Source organism: Anas platyrhynchos, chromosome 2 (genome assembly GCF_047663525.1).
Source record: "Anas platyrhynchos isolate ZD024472 breed Pekin duck chromosome 2, IASCAAS_PekinDuck_T2T, whole genome shotgun sequence".
Taxonomy (NCBI): domain Eukaryota; kingdom Metazoa; phylum Chordata; class Aves; order Anseriformes; family Anatidae; genus Anas; species Anas platyrhynchos.
In genome coordinates, this window is record NC_092588.1 from 75,944,156 (window position 1) to 75,971,470 (window position 27,315).

A 27,315-nucleotide genomic window follows, 5' to 3' on the forward strand; every position below is an offset into this window, starting at 1 on the left:
TCAAGAAGTTGAACTCTGTAGTAGCTGTGGTGGTCATGAGATGTGATACTTTTGATGTGCCTTAATATTTATCTACTCTGGGGTTTTGGGGGAGGGAGAGAGAACTTCTATGATGCTAAACATGTAGAGAGATCAGTTTGTGGATACTGGATTCTTAATGCAGCAAGAGAAGCCTTTACAAATTGTTAAACACCTCTACCATTTTTGCTGGAGCAAATTTTTGGGTTCTCTTGTCATGTATTACATGTAACAATAAATAAATACTTCACACCATCTGCCACAGGGAAAAAACCCACAAAACTGAACTTGTATAAATTAACATTTATGATGGGCTTAAACTTCAGTTACCAAAAATACCTGTTCTCTTTTCCATCTGAAAATTAAAGAAAATCACCAAGTGCATCAAGGATTGTAGTCAGCGTTTCCATTACTGTTACCATGGAATTCAAAGAATTTGACAGAAAACTCTCTACAACCTGTCCACCTGTGTGCCTCCTTGGCATATGCCAACTATAAAACTACAGAAGAGACTATAAAGTTTCTTCTTGCACCTTCCCTAGGCACATGAATGTATCTCAATGAACGTGCACATACATTCTGCTACCACTCACTGGCATTAGAAGCCTGCACAAGACACAGGGTGAAGCACAAACCTGACCACAGGCTGTTTCACATCACTCAGTCTCATCGCCTAGTACCAGAATATCCTTTTATGAAGCTTTTAGGAATACTAACTGCAGAAAAACCAACAACTGTAACAACTGCTGCCCAAGGAGTGACTTAAAACGTCAATCCAAAATGGTCAGTCAAAACAGTCATACCACTGCTTTCATTTTCGGAAAAAAAAAAATAATACTTCTCAGAAGACTTCGAGGAGCACCAGTACTTGAAAGCAGGCATATCCACGGCATATACATATCCAAGACAACACCTATCACTTCATTTCAAAGAAGAGCTCATGAGAGCCTTCCAAGGCAAAGCATTAGAACAGCATTGGTATAGAAACAAAATTTTATACTTACAATCAGGTTTCAGGTTGTGGCGTTTTTTGTTCTCGCTGTATTTTTGGTGGTGATATTCAGTAGCGGAAACACACAAAGCAAACTGCAATTTCAAACCTCTGCACAAACAAGAAATAGTAGACAATTAAGGTTTCACCCACCTGGGATCTTTCTGAATGCTATCAATGGAAGGTGACCTAGCCAAGGTCCCCTCAGGTGGGATGGCTGGCCCAGATTTGCTGTATGGTGATTCAACAGAAGGACAATACTGCAGCTGTCGGTAGGGGTCTGCGTAATTGGAGGCTGGGCCTGCAGCATAGCTGGCCCTCTGGAAGGTCGCGGTTGCGTTCTGTGTGCCGTGTTGACTGCCTGTGCGCTGTAAGGGTACGGAGTCGACACCAGGGGAAGATGGGGCTACGACAGGAAAGTAGGGACAAAGTAAAAAATTGAGGACCTGTTCACAGAAATGGTTAACCAGGTCTAGGCAGAGGAAAAAAAAACACAGACATATAAAACAGGGGTTCAAAAAGAATGAGAAAAAAAAAAACAAAACAAACAAAGAACATTGTCATTTCCAAAACCATTGAAGTAAATAACTGTCAAATGAATTTCTAAAAGACATGCCACTCTTGCACTAGAAGGACTCTAACATCAGCTAAACAGACCATAACAGTGCTTTTCACTTGGGGCTTTACTTGCACTAACCTGGAACAGAACAAGTGCAGAAAAGCATGGGACTAGTCAAACTAGGATTTACAAACACCACCAAGTGAGGCTTTTTTAGTCCTTCGAGAGGTGGATGGAAGCAGAAGGAACATCAAATCAGGCTCAGGCGGCCAAATTGCCATGGACAGCTCTACGGCAGAGGAAATGGCCAGCCATGGCCAGCTAAAATTGATAGTCCTGCTATCGGTGAAACAGGTAAAAACAGACACCTGCCCTGGCTGTTACTGTGCACACTTCAGTAACTTTTTTTTTTTTTTTTAAAAAGAAAAAACTTTCCTTCTTCATGAATTCATGAATAAGACTTGGAGGACTGCTACTGCTACCTGAGTCTGAAAAAGAGCCATGTACGAGGTGACCACATAGATGTCTTAATGCCAGCAACGGTTGTGCGCTGAGTTCAAGATTATTGTATTAGCAGGTTTGAGCGGCTTACTTACAGATTTACACTGACTTAATGCTTTTGCGACTCAAAAATCTCACTAATCTCCCTCGGAGCCCATTATCTTCCTGTTATGCCACAGCGTTAATAAGGATGTGGTCACCTTTATGATTCTTATTAAATACACAATATTTTTCAACCAAGGTCTGGTTAACGGCAAATGCCTTTGCACTGTAAGTGCTAGAGGAGCAACACCCATGTGATCTTTGGCCTGGAAACAAATACAAATTAAAAGCTGGCTTGGATTCCTTGAAGTGGCAAATAAATTCTTCATAGCTCCCACCTCCCCTTGGCCCAAGACCACAAGAGCACTTTTGCAAGCAGGAGTGGGCCTGGCTTCAGGATTAGTTTTAGCTGGGTCAAATTCATACACAGAACTGCACAGGCAAAATTACATATTCAAGTGACAAGTTGTCATAAAATATTTCCCAATCCTTTCTTATTAATAGTACATTGTACAATCCTTTCTTACTGAAGTACATTGACACTTTAGGATGGTAAATATTTTTCAGTATACTATATATCCACAAAATGGACTTTAAGCATTTCATCTTGAAGTGTCAGCAGATGAAATACATTGAGCTTAAAATAAAGTTATTGCACTTTTGTCTGAGCTGGCACAGGCCAGAAATTACAGCACCTGAACATCTTAAATTTTCAAACAAATTAAACATTCAAATTCTGCCTTTTAATTTTTTCCCTGTGGTTCTCAAGTATAGCACTTTAAGATAATAAGTATGATCTTAAAACTTTGTTACAAACATATATTAGAGGGATTACCTCGACATAAATACTCAGCAACATTTTAAAAGCACTGTTTTTAATTGCTAGTATATAATTCCTCGAGAAATGAGTAATAAAGACACAGAGACCTTTTCATAAAAATGCGTCAGTTAAAATGCAAGAACACTTCACATTTCAAGGTCAAGAAAATGCATACTGAAACATCTCATGCACAAATCATTCCAAACTCAATGTTATAAAGACGTAAGAACATCATCACCTTTTAACAGAAAATACACAATTCAAACCCAAAGTTTGGTACCTTATGAGAAAAAGTGAAAAAAAAAGTTAGAAAATATACTGGAAATGATTTCAAGTGAAAAAGCAAAAACTGAATTGTACACTGACACAGCATACTTATAAGTATCAGCAATATGCAGAATATCCTGCTATCTGTTGATACATCATATGGGGAATTGCACAAAACCCCAACACTAACAATGCTGAAAACAAGAACTCAATATAATGGAGATTGCTTTGTGAAATATTCCAACCTACTTCCCTTCCTTTCCTTTGCAAGACAGTTCAATGAAAATTGTGTTTGTTTTTAATTTCTTTAAAAACTTTTCTATTTTATATATCAAAATGGGTATTTATATGAACCGAAGCTAGCTGTCACCCTAACACCTACGTGCTTTTTGAGTCACTCTGATTCATTTCTCAAATTATCTTCCTAACAGACTTACTTCCTTTTGCATTTTATCACAATGAACACAAAACTACCAGAGTTAGAATATGAAAATGAAACAAATCTATGATTTAGCTGCACATCCACATATCAGCTTGTTTAGCCAATGGTAGATCAATTTGGAAAAGAAAAAAAATCACTCACTTTAGAATAGCTTCTACATTTAACTGGATTAGAGTCACAGACTGTAAAGAGTTCGGTTTTAGTAGACATTTTTACATGAATAGTTTCAAGTAAAACCGAAGAAAGCTACCAGTTTCAAGTAGCACTGAAGATGCTACCAAGCAATTACTGTTGCTTAAGTAAATTCTTTTAGCAGTCATATTTATTCAAAGCATGGCTCTTCAGTCTACGACAAAGATGCCATTTATTGAGAATTCCCTTGGATTTAGGATATTTAAACAGCAAAATCATAACTATTATGTCTATCAAAAAAAAAAAGTCCTTTTGAAGTCTTTTTGCGTTACCCAGAGACATTTAATCTTCAGTGAGCACAGGGTGATCCACAGACACATTCAGTGGACTGGAGAGCATTCACATATCAGTTACATTTGCAGATGATCATGCAACCTATTAACATATTTTTAAATTGAAAGCACTTACCCGTTCCCCTAACTTTTGCATTTGACTTCTCTCAACCCAAACCAAAGTCAGATACAGCCGTAACCACACAGCTACACCTGGACCAGGCCTGGCTCACCACCGGCCAGAGGCAACGCTACTTGGGCAAGGATCAGGGCTTCACCCCAGGAAGGAAAGGGAGGGAAGAGAGGACGTGTAGCAGAAGTGCTGCCCCAGGAGACACGTGCCAGCCACCAGCCCAGCCTTCCTGGGACCTGGCCCAGCCAAAGCAGGAACGTGGCCAAACCATGCTGTTGCCCTGAGCCTATTCTGCCTCTGCATACCTCTGAAGGTAAAACCAGAAGTGGTGACCAGACTGTGAAGAGGTAAGACTAGTTTTGTGGACACCTTCAATCTCAACTTTTCTTTAGAGAGAACTTTTCAGTCTTCAACTGTCCGAAAAGATCAGGAATAAAAAAAAAATAATAATAAAAAATCTCAAAGCCTTATTTCATCTTGCTTATTTCTTCTTCCTAAGTCACCATACATCATTTTTAATGGTTATTGCAGCCCACACCTTTTAAAAGCTTCCATGGAAATTCAGTGGTTAAATGACACACAAAAAAAAGTTCCAGAAACTCTCAGGTAACTTGCCCAGTGGTTCCTGAGACCCAGCTGCAAAGCACAGCTCCTCCACGCAGGGATGGGGACCGCATGCTACAAACCTGGGGCTAGCTGGCATGGACAGTAAGGCAGAGCATCCACACTCCGCACACAATTAGCAGACACTAGATACAGTAAATGACATGCTCAGAAGCAGGCCAGTAAAACCCTATGCATTCATCCTATTTTCAGCTTCAGTTCAATACAAGAACAATGCTTGAAGAGAATTTGAATTTTGGGTTGCAAAAGGGGTTTCCACCAACAAGTTCCAAAGTGAACATTTTAAACTGTGCAAACCCAGAGCTACAGCCTGAGCAAAGAGATTTCAATTTGTCACCTAAAGACTGCTTTTAAGATTTTGTTTTAGCTTGGCAAGTCATTACTGCCTTAAAAGTACCATATTGTCTCAAGCCTTCACTACTGCAACACTGAAAATCATAACCCCAGAGAACTGAGGATACCATACAAATATTTAATACGTTCTTACAGATTTTCACCCAATAAAAAGCCCTTGCAAAAATCCTCAGATGACCCGATATACTACAGTTCTCTTAACTGCAAAAATAGGCTGGCTCCTCTATGTGCTCTATCATTTCCTACAGCTTTTGCTTGGTATCAAAATATACAAGTTTCATATTAACATTGAAAATTCAGGTGCTCTCATAGGCTCTTAATGAGACACTCAACTCAGAACTTCATTTATAGATTATGTATGTTATTTTCAAATCTGTAACATCTCAGGAAAGCAAGCAAAACCGAAAATCAGAAATGTGCTGATTTAGGCAAGAAGGGTATTGCAGCACCCTTAGGTGGTGCAATCTTAGGGAGACCAAATACATGTAAGAACTGTTAAGGAGTTCAGACTACCTAAGTCAGAGGGAATTCCATTCAGTTAACATATATAGGATCAGACCTTCAGAAAGGATAAACTCGTTTATGAGATTTATCTTACTACACCTTCTTGCTGAAGATTACTTGGCTGATGCTACTGTTTGACTTATAAATAACACCTTGTAAAACTTTCTTCTCTGTACTCTGTGCTCAGCTCACATGTTCACCTTCTCCTTGTACCTTTTATATAGATTTTGAATTCTTTACTTTGGAATTATTTATTTGTTTAGGAACTAATTTGCACCTGCAGTTGATTCTTACTGTCATGTGAGAACTGATTTTTTTTTTCAAAAAATTGGACCATTGTAACACATTCTTTTGTGCAAAGTATGTCCATCTTCCCTCTATGAGTTCAAAAAGGATATAATTGCAGTGCCTTTTGTTGGTAGCAAATATACAGAAAGATTTATAAAGCAGGCACTTTTCCCATCTGATACACTGTAAAAATAACAGTGTATTCTTTATAAATTAGGAAACAGAATTCATCAGCTTTGAGGGATACAAACAATTATCTCTAAACATTAACTGAGTGTAAGTGATTTTTTGTGTCCCTTCCCCAAAAAAAGTATTTTAAAAATAATAATATTCCAAGCAAAACAGAAGCAAATCAGCAATCCCAAGTACTCAAGTTTAACACCGTTCAATATGCATGACAATATACATTATAAATTTGCTTAGCAGTTAAAACAAAGAATCACTTTTCCACATGGGAAAGCTTAAGATTTTAGAGATATACACAGTCGGGAGAAAGAGGGAAAAAAAACACACAATACTATAGTCACTATAGTCGATATTAGTAACACCCTCTAAGACAGTTAAGATTTTATGAAAGCACTATCATGTCCTCTGTGAGAAGTATAACTGCACAAGGAATTTCATGCTTTAAACATGAGAAAAGACCAAGAAAGCACTAAAGGATTTCAGGATATAAAGCTCCAACTTAGACTTAAAATACTCAGGACCTTATACAAATAAAAACAGCACAGAGGTCCTCTGTAGCTTGAGAGCTTTGTAACATTTTGTATTCTAATCAGGAAAGACCATCCAAATTACTCCAATTTTCCTATTGTTTTCCATTATCTTATCCCTCTCTTCCCCCTGTTACCCTCTTTACTTGCTGATCCTGCAATCAAAATTCCAGTTTCAAAATCCCATATTTGCAGCCAGAAAAGAAATAATTAGAATCTGTAATTAAGTTTTCCCCTTGCATCCTCACAGGACAGTCTCTTTTCTCCAACACCTCTCAGCACATCACACTTTTTGGACTTCCAGGATTGCATTGAACTCCACAGAACCAACTGCAAAAGCCTTTTTCCCTCTATAACCTCCACCTTTTGTCCCTCTCTTAGCAGTTTGCACAAGGGGAGTTTTAGGTTAGATGTTAGGAAGAACTTTACCGAAGGGGTTGTTAGACATTGGAACAGGCTGCCCAGGGAAGTGGTGGAGTCACCATCCCTGGAGGTCTTTAAAAGACGTTTAGATGAAGAGCTTAGGGATATGGTTTAGTGGGGACTGTTAGTGTTAGGTCAGAGGTTGGACTCGATTCCCTAGGTCTCTTCCAACCTAGAAATTCTGTGATTCAGTTTTTAGACTCAGATATTCATGTTTCCCTAATTCTTTCTGCTGGCTCCAACCATTTCCAGATGCTCATATTCTGTGTACCTCAGGGGATACAACAAGCTTCTTCCCTGCAGTCAGCTCCAACACTCTCAACTCAGTGCCTTCAACACCTAGGGCATGGCAAATAGCTATACTCTGATGTACCAGCTCTTTTCTTATAGGGGAACATAACATGTAATACAGGGAAAATACAAGTAAAGCAAGGAAATAGAAACTGGACAGAATGGTAGTTTGCAAGAAGTACCCACAAGCATATTAAAGTTCCCTTAGGTACTTGCTATACCTGGCTTGCATTTTTTTTTAATTAGCATGTCTAGGTGCTGTTGCAAGCATTTATTCAGGTTATTTTATTTATATATTTGATGTTTTCAGCAACAGGGTAAGAAGGAATGCTTTTTATCAAAGTAACGTGCATGCCTCTTCCAGATATCACAGGAGACTTCAGTTGCTCATACTTTCCTATCCTGCCTTCAAAATCCAAGGTAGCTATTTAGGCACTACATTATTAGAGATGTAATGAATATTTCCAAAAGAACTAAATCTGTTAAAATAACTATTCCTTTCAGCTGCCAACTACTAAGCCCAATAAATATCATAAACCTACTCAATGTGATTGTATGTTCCACTGATGAATTAATACCTATTTGCTATTGTGATCATTTCACAATCTTAAAATTATCTCCTCATCATTGCTGTATTCACATGTTACTGTTTTGCTGAAGAACAACTCCTTACATCCTCAAAATCAAGGAATGTGGTTTCAGTGAAGGAAACAAGGAATGAATTTGTGCTCTGCATATGGTCATATTTAATAAATTCTGTTTCAATGCAAAAAAGTCTATAATCATTGAAGACTGAAGAACTGAAATTGCTACTAGAATTATTGAATCATTTAGGTTGGAAAAGACCTCTAAGATCATCTAGTCCAACCTTTAACCTAGCACTGCCAAGCCTACCACTAAACCACATCCCTGAGCACCACATCTACACATCTTTTGAAGACCTCCAGGGATGGTGACTCAACCACTTCCCTGGGTAGCCTGTTCCAATGCCTCACAACCTTTCCAGTGAAGAAATTTTTCCTAATATCCAACCTAAAACTCCTCTGGCACAACACGAGGCAATTTCCTCTTGTATTGCTTGGGAGAAGAGACTGATCCCCACTCCATTACAACTTCCTTTCAGGTAGCTGTAGAGCGCAATAAGGTCTCCCCTGAGTCTCCTCCTCTCCAGACTAAACAACCCCAGCTCCCTCAGCTGCTCCTCACAGGACTTGTGCTCCAGGCCCTGCACCAGATTTGTAGCCCTTCTCTGGACATGCTCCAGGGCCTTGATGTCCTTCTTGTTGTGAGGGGCCCAAAGCTGAACACAGTACTCGAGGTGCGGCCTCAACAGCACAGAGGGACGATCACCTCCCTGGTCTTGCTGGCCACGCTGTTTCTGATACTGCACTGATGTACCCTTTCATTTTTATTTTCTCAAAGCATTTTCAGATCTGACATTAGCTGTTACAAGGCTGAAAGTTCCTTTGCTTAGAAACTGATCCTCCTCATTGATTCTTCCTGTATTATGGAAAAAAATATCCCGCTCTGCTTCTGAGCTACTCTTCAGTTTACAGAACAACTCATATGTGGTCGCTTTGAAAACTTCTTTTGTCTATAGTGTTGCACTTCAGTTTGAAAATTCTCACACTGTGTCTTAGTTTCCCTTTTGTGCTTACTTTTCCTTTGAAATACTTATTTTTTCCCCCTTTTAATCTTCCCCCTTCTACTGGGGGAAGATGCACACTGATACTGCTTTACCCTTAGCATATGGAATAGTTTTCTTGATCACCAATTCAGACTTGGCATTTCTTTACTAGTAATCATTTTATTTGTGGCTTCAAGTATGTGATCAACAAGCATCGATCTGAAATCACCCATTTCCATTAGGGCTTGCAATGGTAATGAATACATACCTTATGAATAAAGGCATCTGAAAGAATATTTGTACCTCTAAACAAAAAAATGAAGAAATACACACAAAAATAATTCAGGTAACAGCAATACTAACGGAAATTGTATCTTAGTGATCTGTATTTCAATTTAATAAATATGGCGCCTAAAAATGAAATCTTTATTTGCAACAATGTTTTAAGGCTTCATTGAAACCTGATAAAGTCAAAACTTGAATGCAGCCTCCTCCTCAGAGAGATCTGTTAAAAGGCTTCACTGCTGTGCCTAACCTCATATCCCCACACCCAAAACCTTTGTAGAATCTGTATCCTTCCCCTTCAATCATCTTTCACCATCAGATTCCAAAGTTATGGGATGCCCATCACAATAATACAATCTGTATCACAAAAGCACATATTGCTAAAGCATCATTTTGAGATCCATGTAGTTTGCTGAGGGGACACCAAGATTTTATGCAGATTAAAAATTTTTTTTTTTTTTTTACAATCAAGAAAGGCAGAAGCCATGACCTTTTCAAGTTTTCAATATAAAAAAAAATCCTTTCCACCTTCAGGAACTGACTGAATTTTAGGACTGACAGATTTTAATCTCCACTAACTCATGCAGCTTGCATTCTCAGACTTTCAGATTTCTAGCATGTTTCAACATGCTTCTCTGCACAAAAAAAAAAAAAAAAAGGTGCATCCACATAAACGTCATAATCAGATGCCAATTTGTCTGCTAAAGGTATTCTGCCAAGATCTTTCCTCAGATTGCTTCTCATCTCTCTGAATTGCACCCCTCAATTTGGGGAGAACATGCAGTTTAATTCATTTGTTACATGAGCATTTAAAAAGAGAAAATATCAACTGCTGATGCCCTTGAAAGCAATTGCCTTTTCAGTCTTTGAGATATTAAAATTCATCACACCCGTTTTCTCACTGGAGATAAAATTCAACCCTGAGCAATGGCACAACAGAAGACATATCCATCACTTTAGCCCTCTGTAGTACAACATGGTTTCTTTCACCTTGTGCACATGGAATATAATGACCATAACCATCATAAAACCTGATCAAAGCAAAAAAGAGACAGTGCCACTAGGTGTAGACAAGCAACTAAATTTCTGCTTCCCCTCCAAATTCACTTTCTCTTGAAATCTGTTACAAGTTTCTTTTCCAGCCAGCATAAAACAAAGGCACCGACCAAAGTCACAATTACTATCACAAAATGTTAAAAAAGAAAACAAAAGAAAAAAGACAGTAACACATCAACAGATTAAAAGTTTCCACATATTGTGGAAACCTGTCTTCTCCTTCAGATTTTGACTTCTTCCTAATAAGTATGCAATAATCCCAAGTTATAAAATGGTTATTAGTCATTATTCTTCAGGACAGAGTAATGAACTTCAGCTATTTTAATTAACATTTTTGACTCTGGAATATAGAATTAATTAATTATTAAATTAGTCAGTTGTATTCCAGTGTCAGACCACACAATTAGTGCATCTTAAAAATACTAACCTAAGTTCTGCAAATGATAGTTAGAAAGTTGATGGACCCGTTAGAGTGTAAACTATCTTTGAATCCTTTATCTACTCGTAAAAGCTCCTCCCCTACATGCATGATGCTGAAATACGATGAGAGGAAAAGATTACCTGTAAAAGTAGGTAGTCTTAACAAAAATAATAAAAATACAGCTTTAGTTAAAAATTATAATGCGCTGGTGATTTTTAAAAGAGTGGCTTTAAATACAATGCTGCAGAAAGAATGATCCTTTAACAAAAGCATTAGCCCTCTTGAAGACATTACTGGGTATTTACCTCAGGCACAGCATTGTGTTTTCATTCAGCAAGTATTTACAAGGAGATTTATGGAACGTGTTTGAATCATTTCATATTTCATAAAGGACAGCCTTCTATTCCTGCACAACAATGAAGTAAATAAGAGAAAATATATTCCTGAAGTCTAGTGTGACCAGGCTTTAACCTCCCTGAAGCTACAGTTATAGCGTAAACAGTTGATAAACATACAGACAATTTCTGACAGACAGTAGCCACTGTATTTTCTCAATAGAGGCAGGTGAGATTTCTCAGGGAACCAGGTACCCTGTATTCAAAAACATGGCCAAAATTTTATAATCACACTTCTACCTCGATGGGTGGCAAAAGTTAAAGGACATCTCAGATGCATTCAGACATGCTTTAAGCCATCCCACTATTGAAAAAAAGAGAACAGAAAAATTAGAAAATATGTAGGGCATACCACAAACCTCTGGAGGTACTCTGTTTATGAGACAGAGGAAGGAGGCTGTGAATACAAACAATTTTAACAAGTTTCTATTCTGAGCAACAGTGAAGTCTGGGCTACCTTCAGATAGGTACAATATTCCTCAATGGAACTTAAACACAGGCTTCATACTTTAAAGCTATGAGCACCTTATTTGGAGGAAAGCTTCTCCACTCTAAGGGGGATATTGATAACAGATTAAAAAGGTGGATCTGAAGTTTTCATCTCCTGCCACTTTGCTCCCTCTCCCACTGCTGTTGTCCACAGCTTTACAGGGACCACTGAAATTCAAAGCAATGTCTTTCATTATTGTCCTTCCAAATTGTAAATAGTAATGAAAAAAAAAAAAAAAACAAAAACCAAAACCAATCCCTTCTCAAACAAGATACCATACAGAATACCTGGAAGAAAAGAAGCCTTAGAACAAATACAAGAATATAGTCACAGATAAGGCTACATTAGACAACCAGGATCTGTCAAATGAAATGGGATTACACCTTCCCATTGCTCTGAGGTGATTTGTTATCCTCTATGCAGATCACTGTGGTGTTCTGTGCTCAATTTACTTCATACTGAAGATTTGTTCCCCACCTGTTTCCTATAATTCTCTCCCCTAAACCAATGTCATCAAGTGGATGTCAGTTAGGAATGCAGGTCTATTATCACAACATTACCAAACTAATGGAGATGCGGCGGTAGGAGTAATTTTTCTTTTTTAATTTCCCGGAAAACATTATGTCCTATAGCCAGATCTCCATGCCGTGTGATTTACCAGCATGATTCTCAATTAATCTGCAGCTGTGGCATCACAGTATGCCACTGAATATCACTTCATCTTGTGACAAAGCAAAAGACAAACCAAACCAAACAAACAAACCTGCCCCACAGCCAGAAAAAAGACACACAATCTAAGCAGAAGTAAATGACGTTTGATATTTATAACCTAACTGTTGTACTTCAGGACTGAAAAGAAAAAAGGATTTGAGAAGCAGCATAACAGACAAAGGGTTTAATCCAAATGGGTTAACTCAAAACTGTTTCTGATGTCACTGCTCTTTTTTGGCTGAAGTGACAACTTTAAGCCCCAAATTAAGAAAAATGTCTTTGAAACTAAAGTTACCTTATTACTTCCAGATTAAATATTTGCAGCACAGGAATCAGCATGCAACAGGTAGCTTCTCATTAACAGCTAGATGTTATTCTGAAAGTGAAGTGAAACTATACCAATGACACTGTAACACTTTGAAGACACTTCACTGCATGTAAGAGAAAAAATACATTGTTCTTCTATTAATTCTCTAAAAATTCATTTTACTCATCAAGTCTGAAGTCCACAGAATTAAGTCATACATCTAGTTAACTAAATTCCAATTCCATGAGGAGAAGCAATACTAACACAAACTGGAAAAGAATGAGATGGCTGTGGGATGGCTGGGATATCAACGGCTCTGTGAAGCCTGTCACTGGTGATGAGCAAGGCTGAAGCTCCAGGTCCAACTCCCAGAGCTGATGCTATGTTTGCTGGCCTTGCAGCTGTCAAAATACTTTCTGTGAACCAAGCCCACTACGTGGAATTCATCATGACATTAAAATTGGACTCCCAAAATGTCACTTTTACATGGTCCCCTTTCAACATTAGAATTCTGTGCTAGTTTCCCAGATTTTTTTCCAGCACATTTAAATACTATATGACTTCAGTGGTTTTAAATGGCTAAAACCAACAACTTTACAAGGGGCTGGTTGCTATACGGTATTGTGAATTGCTATCAAAGACACCTCTCAAAGCAAAGTTTAAGAAACATTCTTATATTTGTTTTAGATATCATCTTAATACTGTTATAAACTATTTCATAAGCAATAAAAATAAATTAGAAGTTTATAGTTAAAATGATTAAAGGACAGTTTATCTATGACAGCAGAAAAATTGCTATCACTTTGTGATGCCACAAGATTACTATAAAGTAGGCTTAATTGTTCTTAAAAGTTGAGTAAATCATTGTTTTATAGGATACAGACATCAACTTTATTCATGTGGACAATTTTCCAAATAATAGAAAATTGCTTTGCAATTTTAGAAAGAATCTTCACCTTGAAATAATGTTGATTTCTAAAAATATCAAATATAACCTATACTTTATTACACACGAAGATAAATATTTAGTCTTGTGAAATTGATACAGTCTTGTGAAATTGGTCAAGTGATACATCCTTTGTAGTGCTGTGCTCCTTCTGAAAGAGATAAAGGAGCTAAAAGAAACAGCTAAATTTTGGGAATCACAGAAAGCCTAAGCTGTGCCAGCACTAAAAAAAAGTGTAAAAGAAACATACAGCAAGTGGTGTATGTAAGAAGTTTGAATGGATCGGGACCACAGCAATGTTTTGTATAGGAAGGCAAACTCCAAGGGCTTGAGACAAATGGCACATGGACCTGGCACCAAGAGCTGGAGGTGGGTGGAAACCATACACTTGGGAGGCAACTCCCCTGAAGAGAAGGGTTGTATGGCCTTGCTTTGGTTGTGCAACTCAAACAAGGAGAAGAGCTCAAGGCCATTTGTACACTCAGAAGCAACAAAACGAGCCGCACTCTCACAAAAAAGGCAGTACAATCAGTTTTAGAAGGCCTGTTCCTGTCTGGGGCAGCAAAAAAGGGGTTTTGCTTCTCCCTCTCCTGCCTTCCCTTTAGGTCCTGAACAGACCTGATCTTCACCACAGATACTTGGTAAGATGGAACAAGGAGGAAGAAAAGAGAAAGAGCCCAGCCATGTTGCAAGGAAGCCACCAGCTCACTGACAAGAAAGGGAACAACAATCATGCTTGTAAAGTCTTCTCTCAGCTACTGCCTGACCTCCAGGACAGCAAAAGCCAGGTATGAAGCAGCAGGCACCGGCATGGATCCTCTTGCTATGCCTCCAGCAGCATGTCTGATCCCCGGCACATGTCCGTGCCCCACTTCACTCAGGAGGGTCCCCATGTCACCAGAAGAGAAGACTGGACTCCTAGAGCAAACACTGCCCCTACCCCACTAGAGCAATAGTTCTATGGACAAAAGATAACGTTAGCTAGGAAAGTGGCTCTGTGCTGCATGTGTCCCTTGTGTACTGACCACTGAAAGTAAACAAATCCCTGAAAGCGCCTGCAATAAGCACATTCTTGCCTAGTCACCACTGCTGAAACGTGACACGCTGTTGGCAGACACAGGACCAGCCTACCACGGATAACTCTTCCCTCCGAAAAGCACCCCCTCCGACTTGCCACATCAATACCACAGCGCTCTCCTGACTGCAGCCTCCCTCTACACAAGAAACCCAGCTGACAAGGAGCCCCGTTTCTGTTTGGCACTTGCTATCACAAATTTCACAGGCCTCTTCTCTTTGATCAGCATCCTCCACCACGGCACCCAGGAGGCAGAACAGCTTGTGGAGCCACAGCTTTTAACAAAAGACAGCTTCGGGCTGGTAGAGGCACTGAGATCCAGCATGAACAAGCTCGGGGAGGCCTGATCTGAAGGAGAGGAGGCCAGAGGAGAAGCTGTAGGGCAGCCTAGCAGCTGCCTGAGCACACAGGGACAGGCAGCTTCAGAAGCAGTAGCAAGAAGTGCTGCAGGAGTGTCCCTGCCGCACACGCACTCCCTGACAGATAAACCACACCTGGTAAATCCCTCACTTCCTGTGCCAAGCCACTCTTCAAAGGCAATGCAAATTTTGACTGCTTATCCTTCCACTGTTTGACTTCATTTGCAACAGATGTTTTGTTTTGCAGTCCCCTTTTTAACTTCAGTTATGCTGCACCTGTTCAACCACAGAGCCTACTCTCTCCTCCCACAATCTCCTTCCACTTCCCTGGAAAGCACAGACAGGTGCTCCAACTGCCTTACACACCCTGTCTTTTTCGAGAGGTACCTGTACTTCTGGTCTGAGCACCCAGCACTCAATACTAACACCAACTGACTGCACGACCATTCAAAGCTGCTGGATTTCCCATGATGAGAGCTGGGCCACTGGGTATTCCCCACAGTGACCATCAGGGGCCAGGGGCAGAGACAGTCTGTGCACCCTGAGACAATACTTCAGCTTTCTTCAAGGGTGTCAAGGCTCCTGGGAACGAGGGAGATGCATGTCCTTCACAGGGCTGAGGAGGACAGGTTTGTTCCTCCAGTGTAATTGCCGGTCCTTCCTTCCTGCTTAACTGGGGTTGAGGACAAAGATACTCATGTATAGCCTCTAAAACCAAGAAACACTCTCCAGAGCTTGAGCACTGTGCAAGTTTTTAGCTCTACACATCCACAGTTCACCAGTACCTCCCTTGCTTTTAACAAGAATCACTTTTTTCAACTGATAATGCTCCAAGCCCAATTTGTGAAGGTCCAGAGTAAGCACAGATGCTCCCAATTACAACCAATCCCTCACAGTATACTGGGAACCCCTCTCTTCCAAAGCTTTTCATAATTTTATCCAGCAATCACACCCTTTTATAGAAGAGGGCTTGTCTTCATTGGACCCTTGATAAAAGAGGCAAGTGTCTCTATAAGCGTGCACAGTGCTGTCAGCTTCCAACTTCTGATTTGACAAACTAAGCAAACTTGCAAAAGAATGCCTATTCTGTGACCCATTCTGGCTGTAAGGAAATCTATCTATTAGTAATAGCACTCTTCAAATTCCAGTGGTGCTCATGAAAGCATCCCATCAAATAAGCTTGTCTCTACTTCTTGTTAGCTCATGGTTTAAATGAGTAAAGCAAGGTCTTTAGATTTGTAAGGAAAATAAGTGACATACCTAACTTGACATAAATTATTAGCGTTATTAGGCTGAGTTGCAAATACAAGTTATGTTCCTATTCAGTAAGTAAATTATTTTGATATTCACATGTTGGAGTAGTCCCTCCAATTACATCTTTCGTGGATTCACGTTTCAAAAGCAGAATTCACATTTATTGCTAGTTTTAGTGCAGAAGTTTAGGCTGTTTACATTTTATAAGACAGAAGGCACTACCCTTTGAAGACCAAAAGTGACCGTTTAGTAAAAGCTATAAACCAAAGAAGCCTATGCAGCTACTGCTGTTAAGTTTGAAGGATTATTTTTAGCTGAGACACCATGACAGGAACACACCCAGTCATAATTTAAGCTTCAAAGTGATGAAGAAATCATTCTGACCCTACCTGAAATTATGCTGGAAAAGACGATGTTCTGCAAGGTCCTATTATTTTATACCTCCTGCGATACTTAGCCTTTGTTGCAGAACTATGGTTATGCATTTCATTCATTAGTGAAATACATGAAAAATACAAAAGTATACACACAAGCAAAAATACAGTGAGCACATAGCACAAAGTGAATTTCGTATACCCCACAGAGAAATCTTAAGAGTTCTGTTCACTGATTGTTGCTTCACCTAGAGGATGAGAAACTGAGCAGGCTTTATCCTTAGTTCTGTAAACATTCCTGAATGTAGTAACTACTTCAGAGCTCACAAAAGAGAGGTGATGCCTTTTTTTAAAGGAAAGAAAAAAAAAACATTTCCATTCTGAGTCAGAAATGTGAAAGCTTCAAATTCAGTAGGAGCTCTTTTTTTTTTTTTTTTTTGAAAAGAAAGCATAAGTAGATGGCTTCCAAGTATAATTAGCATAATTTTGGTTTCTGATGTGTAATGTCAGCTGAAGAGAAGAAAAATCAGACTTTGTCCAAAGTCTTTCAACTAATTTTGCATTCTCTTTTCTGCATGAAGCAGAAGGAGTATGTTCCTACAGGCACTTGTGGTAGAGGCAGAAGGAGACTGAGAGCTCAAGAAGAAGGAGCCCAAGACTCCCTCTGAGTACTGACTGCTCTTCAAGCTGGTTGCGCAAAAAGACTGACAGCATCCATCTACACCAAGCAATACACTGTATGGCTTGGCATGTATCTAGCTTTCTTTGATGCCCTGATGATAGGGGCAGAGGGAAAAAGTGAGGGAGGATTAGTGCAATGCAGAGCTGGACTGATGGAGCAGTCCGTCAGAATGAGCCAAGAGTAATGTTCAAGTCTGTATCCCAAAGAAAACAACAATGAAAATCACCTTCACAGGGCCCATTTCTGCTATCCACATCAGCATCTTTGTGCAACTCTTCCCCTTTCCTTCTGAAAATCCATCTTCACATATTACCTACAACATCCTGCGTACCAGTTGCATTCCCTATACTTGTGATTTATGTTCATAGGGTTTCCTTACTTATGGAGGTGCTCTGAAGATAACTGCCACAAGACAGCCTGATACTTCAGGCTTCTGCAAGCAAAACAAGAAACCCTCTTCAGGGCATGATTGGGAAAGCGTGCTTAGTATAAGAAATAGAAGGCTACATGTGCAATGTGAGGATCAAAGCTCAGTATACACATTGCTTCACTCACTATCACTGCCTCTGCTGCTCTGTGATTTAGACAGATGTCTTATCCCAGTCATGGGAAGGACAGTCACCTTTCCTCATAGAAACATACAAAAATGACTATGCAAAACATATACTATGTTAGTTTCTTCCAATGGAAGGACGTGGTGTTCTTCAAAAAGTATGAAGTTGTTACAGGTATTTAACTAAAAAAGATGTCACTCACAGAATTTTTAAGTATTTTCACTTATACGCTCAACACTCAAAACTTTCATAAAGCAGTAGAAATCTCAGCCATGCAAAACTACCAGCTTTTCCTTTGGAGGAAAGATTTTAAAAAGAAAAGTAAGTTTTATAAAAAAGCAAACTCTCTTGCTCCAAAAAGTACACGTAACCTTTTCTTGATGAAAACGAGAGTAATTTGAGAATGGTCAGAATCTTCCCTATTTGATCAATGCAGCAAAGATAAGACACCAGAAATACTTGCAATTCCTAAGGCAAGTTCTTTCCACATCTGCTTTAGGCTATTTTGGCTGTTGAATTTATATACTCTAATTATTTTGTGCATTAAATACCAGAAATATCCCTGTTGATTTGTGATCTATTTGCGGGTTCCAACATACAGCTGCACTTCACTTGGTTGAGAGGACATTCTGTGAGGAGGACTTGTACACCAATGCACTTCATGCACAATCATTCCTATTTACAGATAAATCAAGTGATGCTAACAGCTCTTCTCTGTGGCATAGTTCAAGTTTGTGTCTGTACCTGTACCTAGGAGTACCTTTGTAGGAGAGAAGAAGATCATTTACATATTATTCATTTCAAATCCAACTAAACAGTCCTTCAGTTTCATGAGGAAAGAACTTCATAGTCTCTTTACAACACACAAAATATCTTTGCAAGCAAAAAAAAAATAAAAAACTCCTAGCATTTTCTTCAGAGATGATAGATTTCTCTTGAAGAGAGTACACAAGATTAATAAAAACACTCTCCTTGTAAGTAAGCTTCCTCCCTAGATTAGCTTAACCTACTGTATACATAATACAGCATTAAGCATTTCTACATTTTGTGTATGCCTTTAGGGTTCTGCTGATAGCTGCATCTGCGTAAAGTATTTCGTTTGACTGGCATGCACACAATGTGTGTTGTTTAGCACATCAGAAAGAGAAGAAATAGTACTAAAGAGTAAGACAGAACTTATAAAAAGACAATCACGCAAGTTACATTCACCTACCTGTACTAGTGCGATATGTGCCTGTGTGTGCTGGTTGCAGAGGGTCCCCCTGACTCTGGCTGAGACTCCTCATAGGGGGCTTCTGATAAACTCTGTCTTCGTAAATAGGATCTATATGATGTTCTGGAGACTGTAGTGCCCTTAACTCGGAGCCAAGGTGGCTGTGCTGGCTGCTGTAAGATGCCCGAGACCCAGCTGCAAGAGACATTTAAGAGACATTTAGGAGATAGGGGGAAAAAAAAAGTAGCAAATGCAGAATGTGACTTTATGAAAATTTTACTTGAAGGTAGCAATTAAACAACAACACCCCCTTTCCCCCCCAAAAAAGTTTTCAACATACAAAGAAACAGCATGCAATGGCAGCAGCAGCTCTGCTTGCTTTAGTCACATCATCCAGATGCCTATTATCTACTCCAAAACCTAATTTTTTTCAAGGGAACTATGGATATTGGAGAGTGAGAGGGGGATCATGAAAGGCCGCTAAAAAAGTCCTACACAGATATATGGGCAGGAGGAGCTGTTCCTAATCCATGAATGCTTCAGTCCAAAGGCAACCACAGAAGAATCAGGAATGGGGGAGAAGAGAAAGAGTCGGAACTAGCTTTGAGTGTTATGTCCATACCTCAATATCTACAAATGAAATAAAAGCTAATGAGCTGATGTAGTTGTATGAAGGCTGATCTTTTTGCTGATTCACTGGAAGTACAATAAAACGGTTGAGCCTTATCAGCATTCTGTCCTCAACTGTTTAAAACAATCGTATTTCGAAGACTCTACAACTTAAATCCTCTGAGGATGAATAAACTAAACACACCATCTGGAAAAAACATTGCAAGGATACGACGCCTTTTTTCCCCCCCTCCCTCTAATAACAAGATCGACTGTAATTGCATTAAAATATTTTCTTTTTCAACTATTAGAAATAGTTGAAAAATAGTATTTTCTATCATGACGTTAAAAAAGAGACTTGTATAGCTGTGATTAGTCTTATCACTTGCATCGTTTTGTCATATTAGGAACACAGGCACTTCAGTTCCGTGGTTTGTCAGGATTCCCAAGGATAGTCATTGGGAAGGCATACAAACATTACACATTTTGAAGGGAAGAAGTAGGAAACTAAGCTAGCAACACCTGACAAAGCTGGGTCTACTCTGCAACATGGTAGCATGCTATTTAAATATTTAGAAAAGCAATCAGAGATACAACTACCACATCCCTTTCTGCTAATCCTATGAGATTAAAATCCTGGATGCAGGCTTCTACCACCTTATCTTGTGCTGTTTACAGACAAGTTATGTAGGCATGCCTACTGGAAGCCTCTACCACATTCATTGCATTGACAGGGGTTTCGTTGCATAAACAAACACTAAATATTTCTAAAACACAAAGCAAAGATATAAAGTGATGTGTGATATCAACGCAGGATAGAAATGAGAAGGACACACAAAATTATTTAAACCTTAATATAAATTGTCTGGAGGAAAAGAATAATTTCTTCTATTTCCTTCTCTCTAATCAGCATGTGCCATATTCAGGATTTATTGCAAAGTTTTCCACATAGATGCATGTTTTAAGTGGAATATCTTATTTGCATATTTTTCCCTTCAAACATTTTTCAGACTGAGTTGCCATTAGCATGCTACTGCAACTAATTCTGTTGTTGCCCTTACTGGAAAACCTGCCAAGAACCTGAACAACATATTTTACCTAGAACGACTGCAATTATCCAGGAAGTTGATATTATTCTTAAAGAATTAAATTCTCCCTGGTCCACATTTTCAAATGTTCTTTAACCCTTGCACCTTTGTGACCGATACTCAGAAAAGCTCTGCCAAAGTCTAGCAACCCACAGAGTGCCCGAAAATACAGCCAATTATCATAACGCCCAAATTTTTGCATGAGCTGCTTTCACTGTGCACTTGGTTCAATCTGTATTTAGGGAAAATATATAGGGAAAAAAAATGAGGGCAATATTTCAGAGGTTCAACAGTGTATCAGCAAACCAGGCTTGCTGCAGAATAATTATACCTCCTTCTATAGGTACGACTTTTGTCCATTTAAAAAAATAAACAATCTCTTTGAAGCAATAGGTTTCCTTATAATCTTGCTTACAGCAAACTGAAAGATTTTTTTTCCCATTGATTTTTGTGGCAGTATAACCCAAATATTAACTTGCTGTCACACATTATGCTATGTTTATAGCTCTGGTGAGGTGAGCTTATTTCAGCCTCTTCCATACTCTTACCGACAGTCCCAAATCTGCAACTGCTAAATGCTGGTCTATTTAAAACTCCACCACAGCAGTTTATTTGCATACTGCACATACTACTAGGACTAGAACATCGTTGTACTAAACAGTAAACATATGTATAACCAGAGACACTTCCTTGCCCAGAACGCATTACAGTTCAAGCAAACAAGACAAGGACAAACAGTACAGGAAAACCCACGTAACTTGCACAGTCTCCCTATTACATTTCAGGAAGACAAAGATTTCAACAGATAATTAAAATACTTTCATTTCAGAAACATAAACACTCTCAGATCTCCAACATTAAGGCTATCAGAACATGAGCCATACAACTATTCTTCACTTTGTACCCGTTTCAGTAACAGTCCTGTAATACACTTCATCTTGTTGCACAAACTTGGAGATTGTTCCTTAGACATCCAGCTTAGCAGCTTCGAAGTTGATACGACTTACTGTGCATGTGTCTTTGAGTAATTTTTGTGTTAAACATTCGTTAATTCACAGGGAATGGTAAAATAAAACTACTCTAAGTAAATAAGCACTTTTTAAAACAAGTCCCTTGAACACAATTAGTTTCAGGCAGAAACTGATACTTTTCTACAGGGCTCACTAAGCAATTTTAATACACAATTTCCAAATAATCAGACATCAGTACTTAAACACAAGATACTAGCACCCTTAAAAGTTCTTAAATTTTGTTTAAAGCAATATATAAAAGATAGAACATCACAATCATTTTTAACGTTTCTACTAACTTGCTATTTCTAAAGCCAGAATAGCTAGATCTGCTTTCAATTAAAATGCCTTTTCTCTTGCTCTGTCAATTCTTACACATTAATTTATTCAAGTCTAAACTTAGGAGCAACACATTTTATTGCACATTTATTTAAATATTAAAATGACTAACCAACAACCATAGGGAGAGAGGAGCCAGTTGTGTCTGTTGCTGGTGCTGTATCACACCTGATAAAGATCACATAGATAACTTTCTGAAAAGCTAATGTGCAATTACAGTTGAAATCAACAAAAGGCTTGTTGTTTTTTTTTGTATTATTAAAGAAAAAAGTGTGTGTGAGATGGATTTCAGACAGCTGCATCCTACCTACAGTCAGCCCCTCTCTGCCATGTCCTGCTGCTACTATGGAGGGCATTGGAAAGATGGTTAGGATAATTGATCAAAACCAAGACCGTGAACTTGGAGAATTGATGCCACTGAGAAAGGGACAGGCATAACGTGCCTCCTGCCAGCACCTGGGTTAGTAGCAAATGGCTACATCCTTTACTGCCTGAAGCTGTGAGTGGATCTGCACAGTTTGCTTCAAAACATCTTGCATTTGTGCAGTCTACAGCTCACAGAGGTCCAGAAAAGCAACAAGGTCAGAATGGGAAAGCAGAAATCAATATACTACAAGGAAGTAATAAACACTGGATTACCAAGGCCCGTTACCATTCTCACGTCCAAGGAGGCTCATCGCAGTCAGAAGTTGCTTCCCTAAACCTAAAGCTGTCAGGAAGGCATTGCTCACCCCAAACCGCGCTTGCCCAAACCCTCCCTTCACCAGGCACCATCCTTTCACCCCACCACTCTGGGTTTCTTGAAACCAAAGCAGCGATGTTCACCGAGCCCACATGCACCTCTGCAGATGATGCACAAGAATCATCCCCCTCCCTGGCCAGCCCACCCCAAACAGCAACACCATTTTGCCCTCGGGAGGGTACAAGGCACTGAGCCAGTTCAAGACAGGTCTATGTACAAGTCCAAAGACAACTCGTTATTACATCTACAGTTCTGCAAGCTGTTAATTACAGATGAGACATTTAGCACGAGAGTAGACACAATTCTTATGATCATGGTTCTGAAGTGTTTTAGTTTCCTTCCTTCAAGATTACAAAAACAAAACAGAAGCACTGAGAAGAAGAAAACTATTACTTGAGGGCTGCATAAAACACACATTAATTCCTTAAATAGTCCAATCTTTAGTCTGAAAAAAAAGACTGAGGAAATATTTAATTGCAATGCGGGAGATCCATCACAACGGAAAGTATGGAGAAGACTCAATGGCTCTAAAAAAAGCTGCAAGATAAAACAGAAAAAAAGCAGACAAGTCTTAAAAAAAAAAACAAACCAGGGTATATACATACATATATATTTTTTAAACAGAAATTGATTAACCATGAGAATGGAAAAGAGTCTTCTCTGCTTTCTGAAGTCTTCAAAATAAGACTGACACTAAATGGGATGCCTCTAGTGTTTTCCACAAGTTTTACTGAATGAAGATATCACATTCCCAGAAGTTTTGCTCTCTTCCAAGGGTGGCGATAGAAAGAAGCTAGGAGAAGTGCAATCCTATCTACTGGACCAAAGAGAATTTCCACCCTTTATCCTTTAAAAAAAAAAAAAAATAAATAAAAATAAAAATACCCCTACTAGATGAAGATTGCCATGTTATTCAGTAATACGGGGATATGGTTGTTTTCCAGGATTATTTTTTTTTGACAAAAATCTCACTTTCCACTAGAAGAAAATATTATAATCAGGTAAGTGTAACGTGAGAGAGATGCACAAAATAATCCCTGATTGCTTATTCAGAGTCTGTGCAAGCCGTCATGGAAATAAATACAATAGACACATTTAAATGACACTGCTAATCTGACAGTTTAGGTCAATACAGTAAACCACCACACTGGCAGCGTTTTTCATTTTAATAAGCTATGGCCATTAAAACTATTCAAATTAATGGATACACAGACATGTATATATGCATTAATAAACCCTGAACAGTTTTTATTTGTGCCACTTGTGACAGCCTGCACAATGAGTTACCCTGCCTTGCTGGAGCCCTATGAATTCGTGATACTCTGAACATCTCCAAGAGCGAAGCACACAGCGCTGCCCTCCTCACCAGGCTTTCAGAGCTCTTTAGAATTATGAAATATGCAAGCAACCAGCTCAACCTGAAGAAAACCATCCAGATTTGACAAGATAAAATATTCAGCCCCTCATTTTCAAATCTGCCAAAACAGTCTTCAGTGGTAGTGTTAAGCACTTTCCTTATACATGTAACCCAGGAACATCACTAATGAGATATGAGCTGATGGTGAAACTCAATATCCATTATATTACAAGAAAGAACACTTATCAGCAACGTGTTTACATCATTTAATCTAACATGGTTACAACCCCACTCATTTCAACACATTTTCTCTCTGGCTACTTCAGGCTCTGAGTACCAAACTCGGATTTTGAACACACTACAAGGCAAAGCACTCAGGAGATTTGATTTCTTAACAAAGAGGATTGACCATCCACAATTGCCTGTATAGATTTTTCATTTCAAATGTAATGACAACATCGCTCATTTAATTTGCAATGAGTTTTTCTTAGATTACAAGTGAAAAAATACACAATAAAATCACCCACACGATGGTAACATTGCAACGAGCTCATCCTTGAGATAGAAATGAGACTGCAGGCACAGAAACTACAGGAGAAGAAGCGCAGCATTTTTTGTGGCTTTGGCATGCCACATGCTTTGCAGAAGACAGAAAGAAGTGAAGTGAGGTATAGCTTCATTCAGAAAAAGCAACATGTGAGAAAGAGGATATAAACAGAGATTTCTGCTCTGAACTCATAAGTAAGAAGACCTATTTTATAGACGCTAAACTGGTCTAGGTTACGCGTAAAGAAGCTGATGTGAAGCCAGGTGCAAAATTAGAGAGAACTGAGGGGATAGGAGAGGAAAGAAATCAAACATTTGTAACTGGAATTTTGCTATAAACACTGACCTTTTTCCTCCAGAAATGTATGTAAAAGCCTCTCCAGAGCACTTGTCTGATAACATGCATCTTCTCCTTATACCATCGGAAAAGGATAGTACAGCTTACAACAAACGTTACTGTATCTACATCAAGAAATATACTCAGAAACCAGGTCTATGCCAGTACTGAGTGACGAAAAGCAAGGTACAGAAGAAAACTAATCTAACCCAAGTGCTGAAAGTGAATACAAATCATCAGGACATGACAGATGGTTACATTAAGACAGGACAGGCCATATGGCAGAACCAGCTAATGCACACCTTGGGTACATCGGTTTGTGCCCCCGGCATACCAATAATCTGTGCTAACCAGAACCAAAATAGACTCTGGAGTGAACTCCTTTTAATTTGGGTTTAGCTTTCTCTCATCTGGTTAGGTTTTATGCACACATTCTTTATATGTTGATTTTGTTTGGTTGGTTTTTACCCAAATGTTGAAATAAAGATTAACGAGCAGAAGTTCAGAAGTAAACTAATATTTGTCCTTACACTCTTCTTCCATTCTCCTTACACTACTCTGTTCATGACTCAGGCATATTCATATAAATAAAGAAGGAAATAATATCATCACTGAGTTGATCGATTACGTATGATGCCTTTCAATTCAAATCAAACACTGGGTGTCCACAAATAACATGGATGTGTTACTCTTGCATCCACAGCTCATACTATTTTTTTGTGTGATGATCTCTCATGTGCTAAAACACAAAAGCCATGAAAATTGAAAGATATACTTGCTTCACTTTTTGGTCTCTTAGACTGCTTTTCCTCACGCTTTCTATTTAAAAGATTAAACTGTAATATGATGAATGGTCTGAGGTGTTTCTTGTAAACTATCTTTGCACCACCAAACCTATTAGCAGTTTCACTGCCGGGATATTGTCGCATTCAGCAGCATGGTTCACACCCTGGAATTTCCCAGACACAATTTGTCCATTATCCAGATTAAGGGTCTTAGGAAAGTCTCCTCAAGAGAGATTGTCTTTGGCTGCTTAAAGGACACCGCAAAACCAGTCCATGACCTAGGGTTAGTGCTTTTCCCATCACTGCTAAAAATAAAGAAAGGTAGCAAGAAAAAAATAATTATACTTTTAAGTGTAGTAAAATAAGCTATAAAGTCATGTGATAAGTCTACTATGTCTTATAAGAAATCTCAGCATAATTTTTATCCCACTTAAACTAGTTTTTAAACCAAATGTTGAAGCTAATTACATTTTGAAGTGCATTTAAAAGATAAACAAATATTTTCTTAATTTTTAATGCTTACTTTTTAGTCATGCAATGTGCTTTTGCTGCCAAGTTATTGTTATCAATAGCCATATAAAAAGCCAATAACCATAAATTTGTTTTAAATTCTACACCAGTATAAATCTAGGTGGAAACAAAAACACGTATGTTTCCTCACAAGCATTTTCTTTTTCCTGCCACTGTCCTCATTCTGTTGAAAAGCATTCACCTGCTTAAAACATTTTATCAAAAATAAATTGTTAGTGGGGAAAAAAAAAAAAAGTAGCATGACTGGGAGCAAAGAGATAAGAGGCAAAGATAGCCAGAAAGATACAGCAGATTAAATGTGACAGACAAGTTCAGGGAGATAATTCCCATTTCATTTCTGATACAGAGAACTGTCACTGAAGAAAACAGAAAACAAAAAGTCCCCCAGACCAACCAATACCATACAGCAACAGTTTGCCTTCATCAAGGCAGAAAGTGAAAGACAAGGATCATACACTTTTTTTTCCCTTTAAATTATTAACTGCATGATCACATTGGGTGCTTCTTCCCTCCCTTCTATTAAGCTCTGCCTCTTCCCTTCCCCCTCAGCCCTGCCAAATTCATAGGAAAGGGGAAAGAAGCACTGGCAGAGGCAGCGCTCCACAGCCAGAACCCCATTTACGACATGCAGCATTAGGGTGATGCCTGGCCTGTGCTACTCTGGGGGCTCACCACTGCCTCACGACAACCAGAAACCAACACCAAGCCTCTGTGTCAGAAGAGATCTGTGAAGTTTTGCTTTACCTCTGCACCAACTAGAAATGAAAATATATTAATTCCAATTGTTT

General features: G+C 38.8%; 1 protein-coding gene across 11 annotated transcripts in view; it reads right to left on the bottom strand.

Moving 5' to 3' along the window:
* Positions 1-27,315, bottom strand: part of CTNND2 (catenin delta 2) — a 644,010-nt gene that overhangs the window by 233,719 nt on the left and 382,976 nt on the right. For all 11 annotated transcript variants that reach the window (XR_011807716.1, XR_011807715.1, XM_072034965.1 and 8 more), the window contains 2 exons: positions 19,184-19,378; positions 1,163-1,415 (listed from right to left, as the gene is read on the bottom strand). Coding sequence is in view for 9 of the 11 variants with exons in the window: in XM_072034965.1 (XP_071891066.1) it covers positions 1,163-1,415; positions 19,184-19,378 (448 nt within the window). In the remaining 2 variants the exon portion in view is untranslated. The remainder of the gene's footprint in view (positions 1-1,162; positions 1,416-19,183; positions 19,379-27,315) is intronic.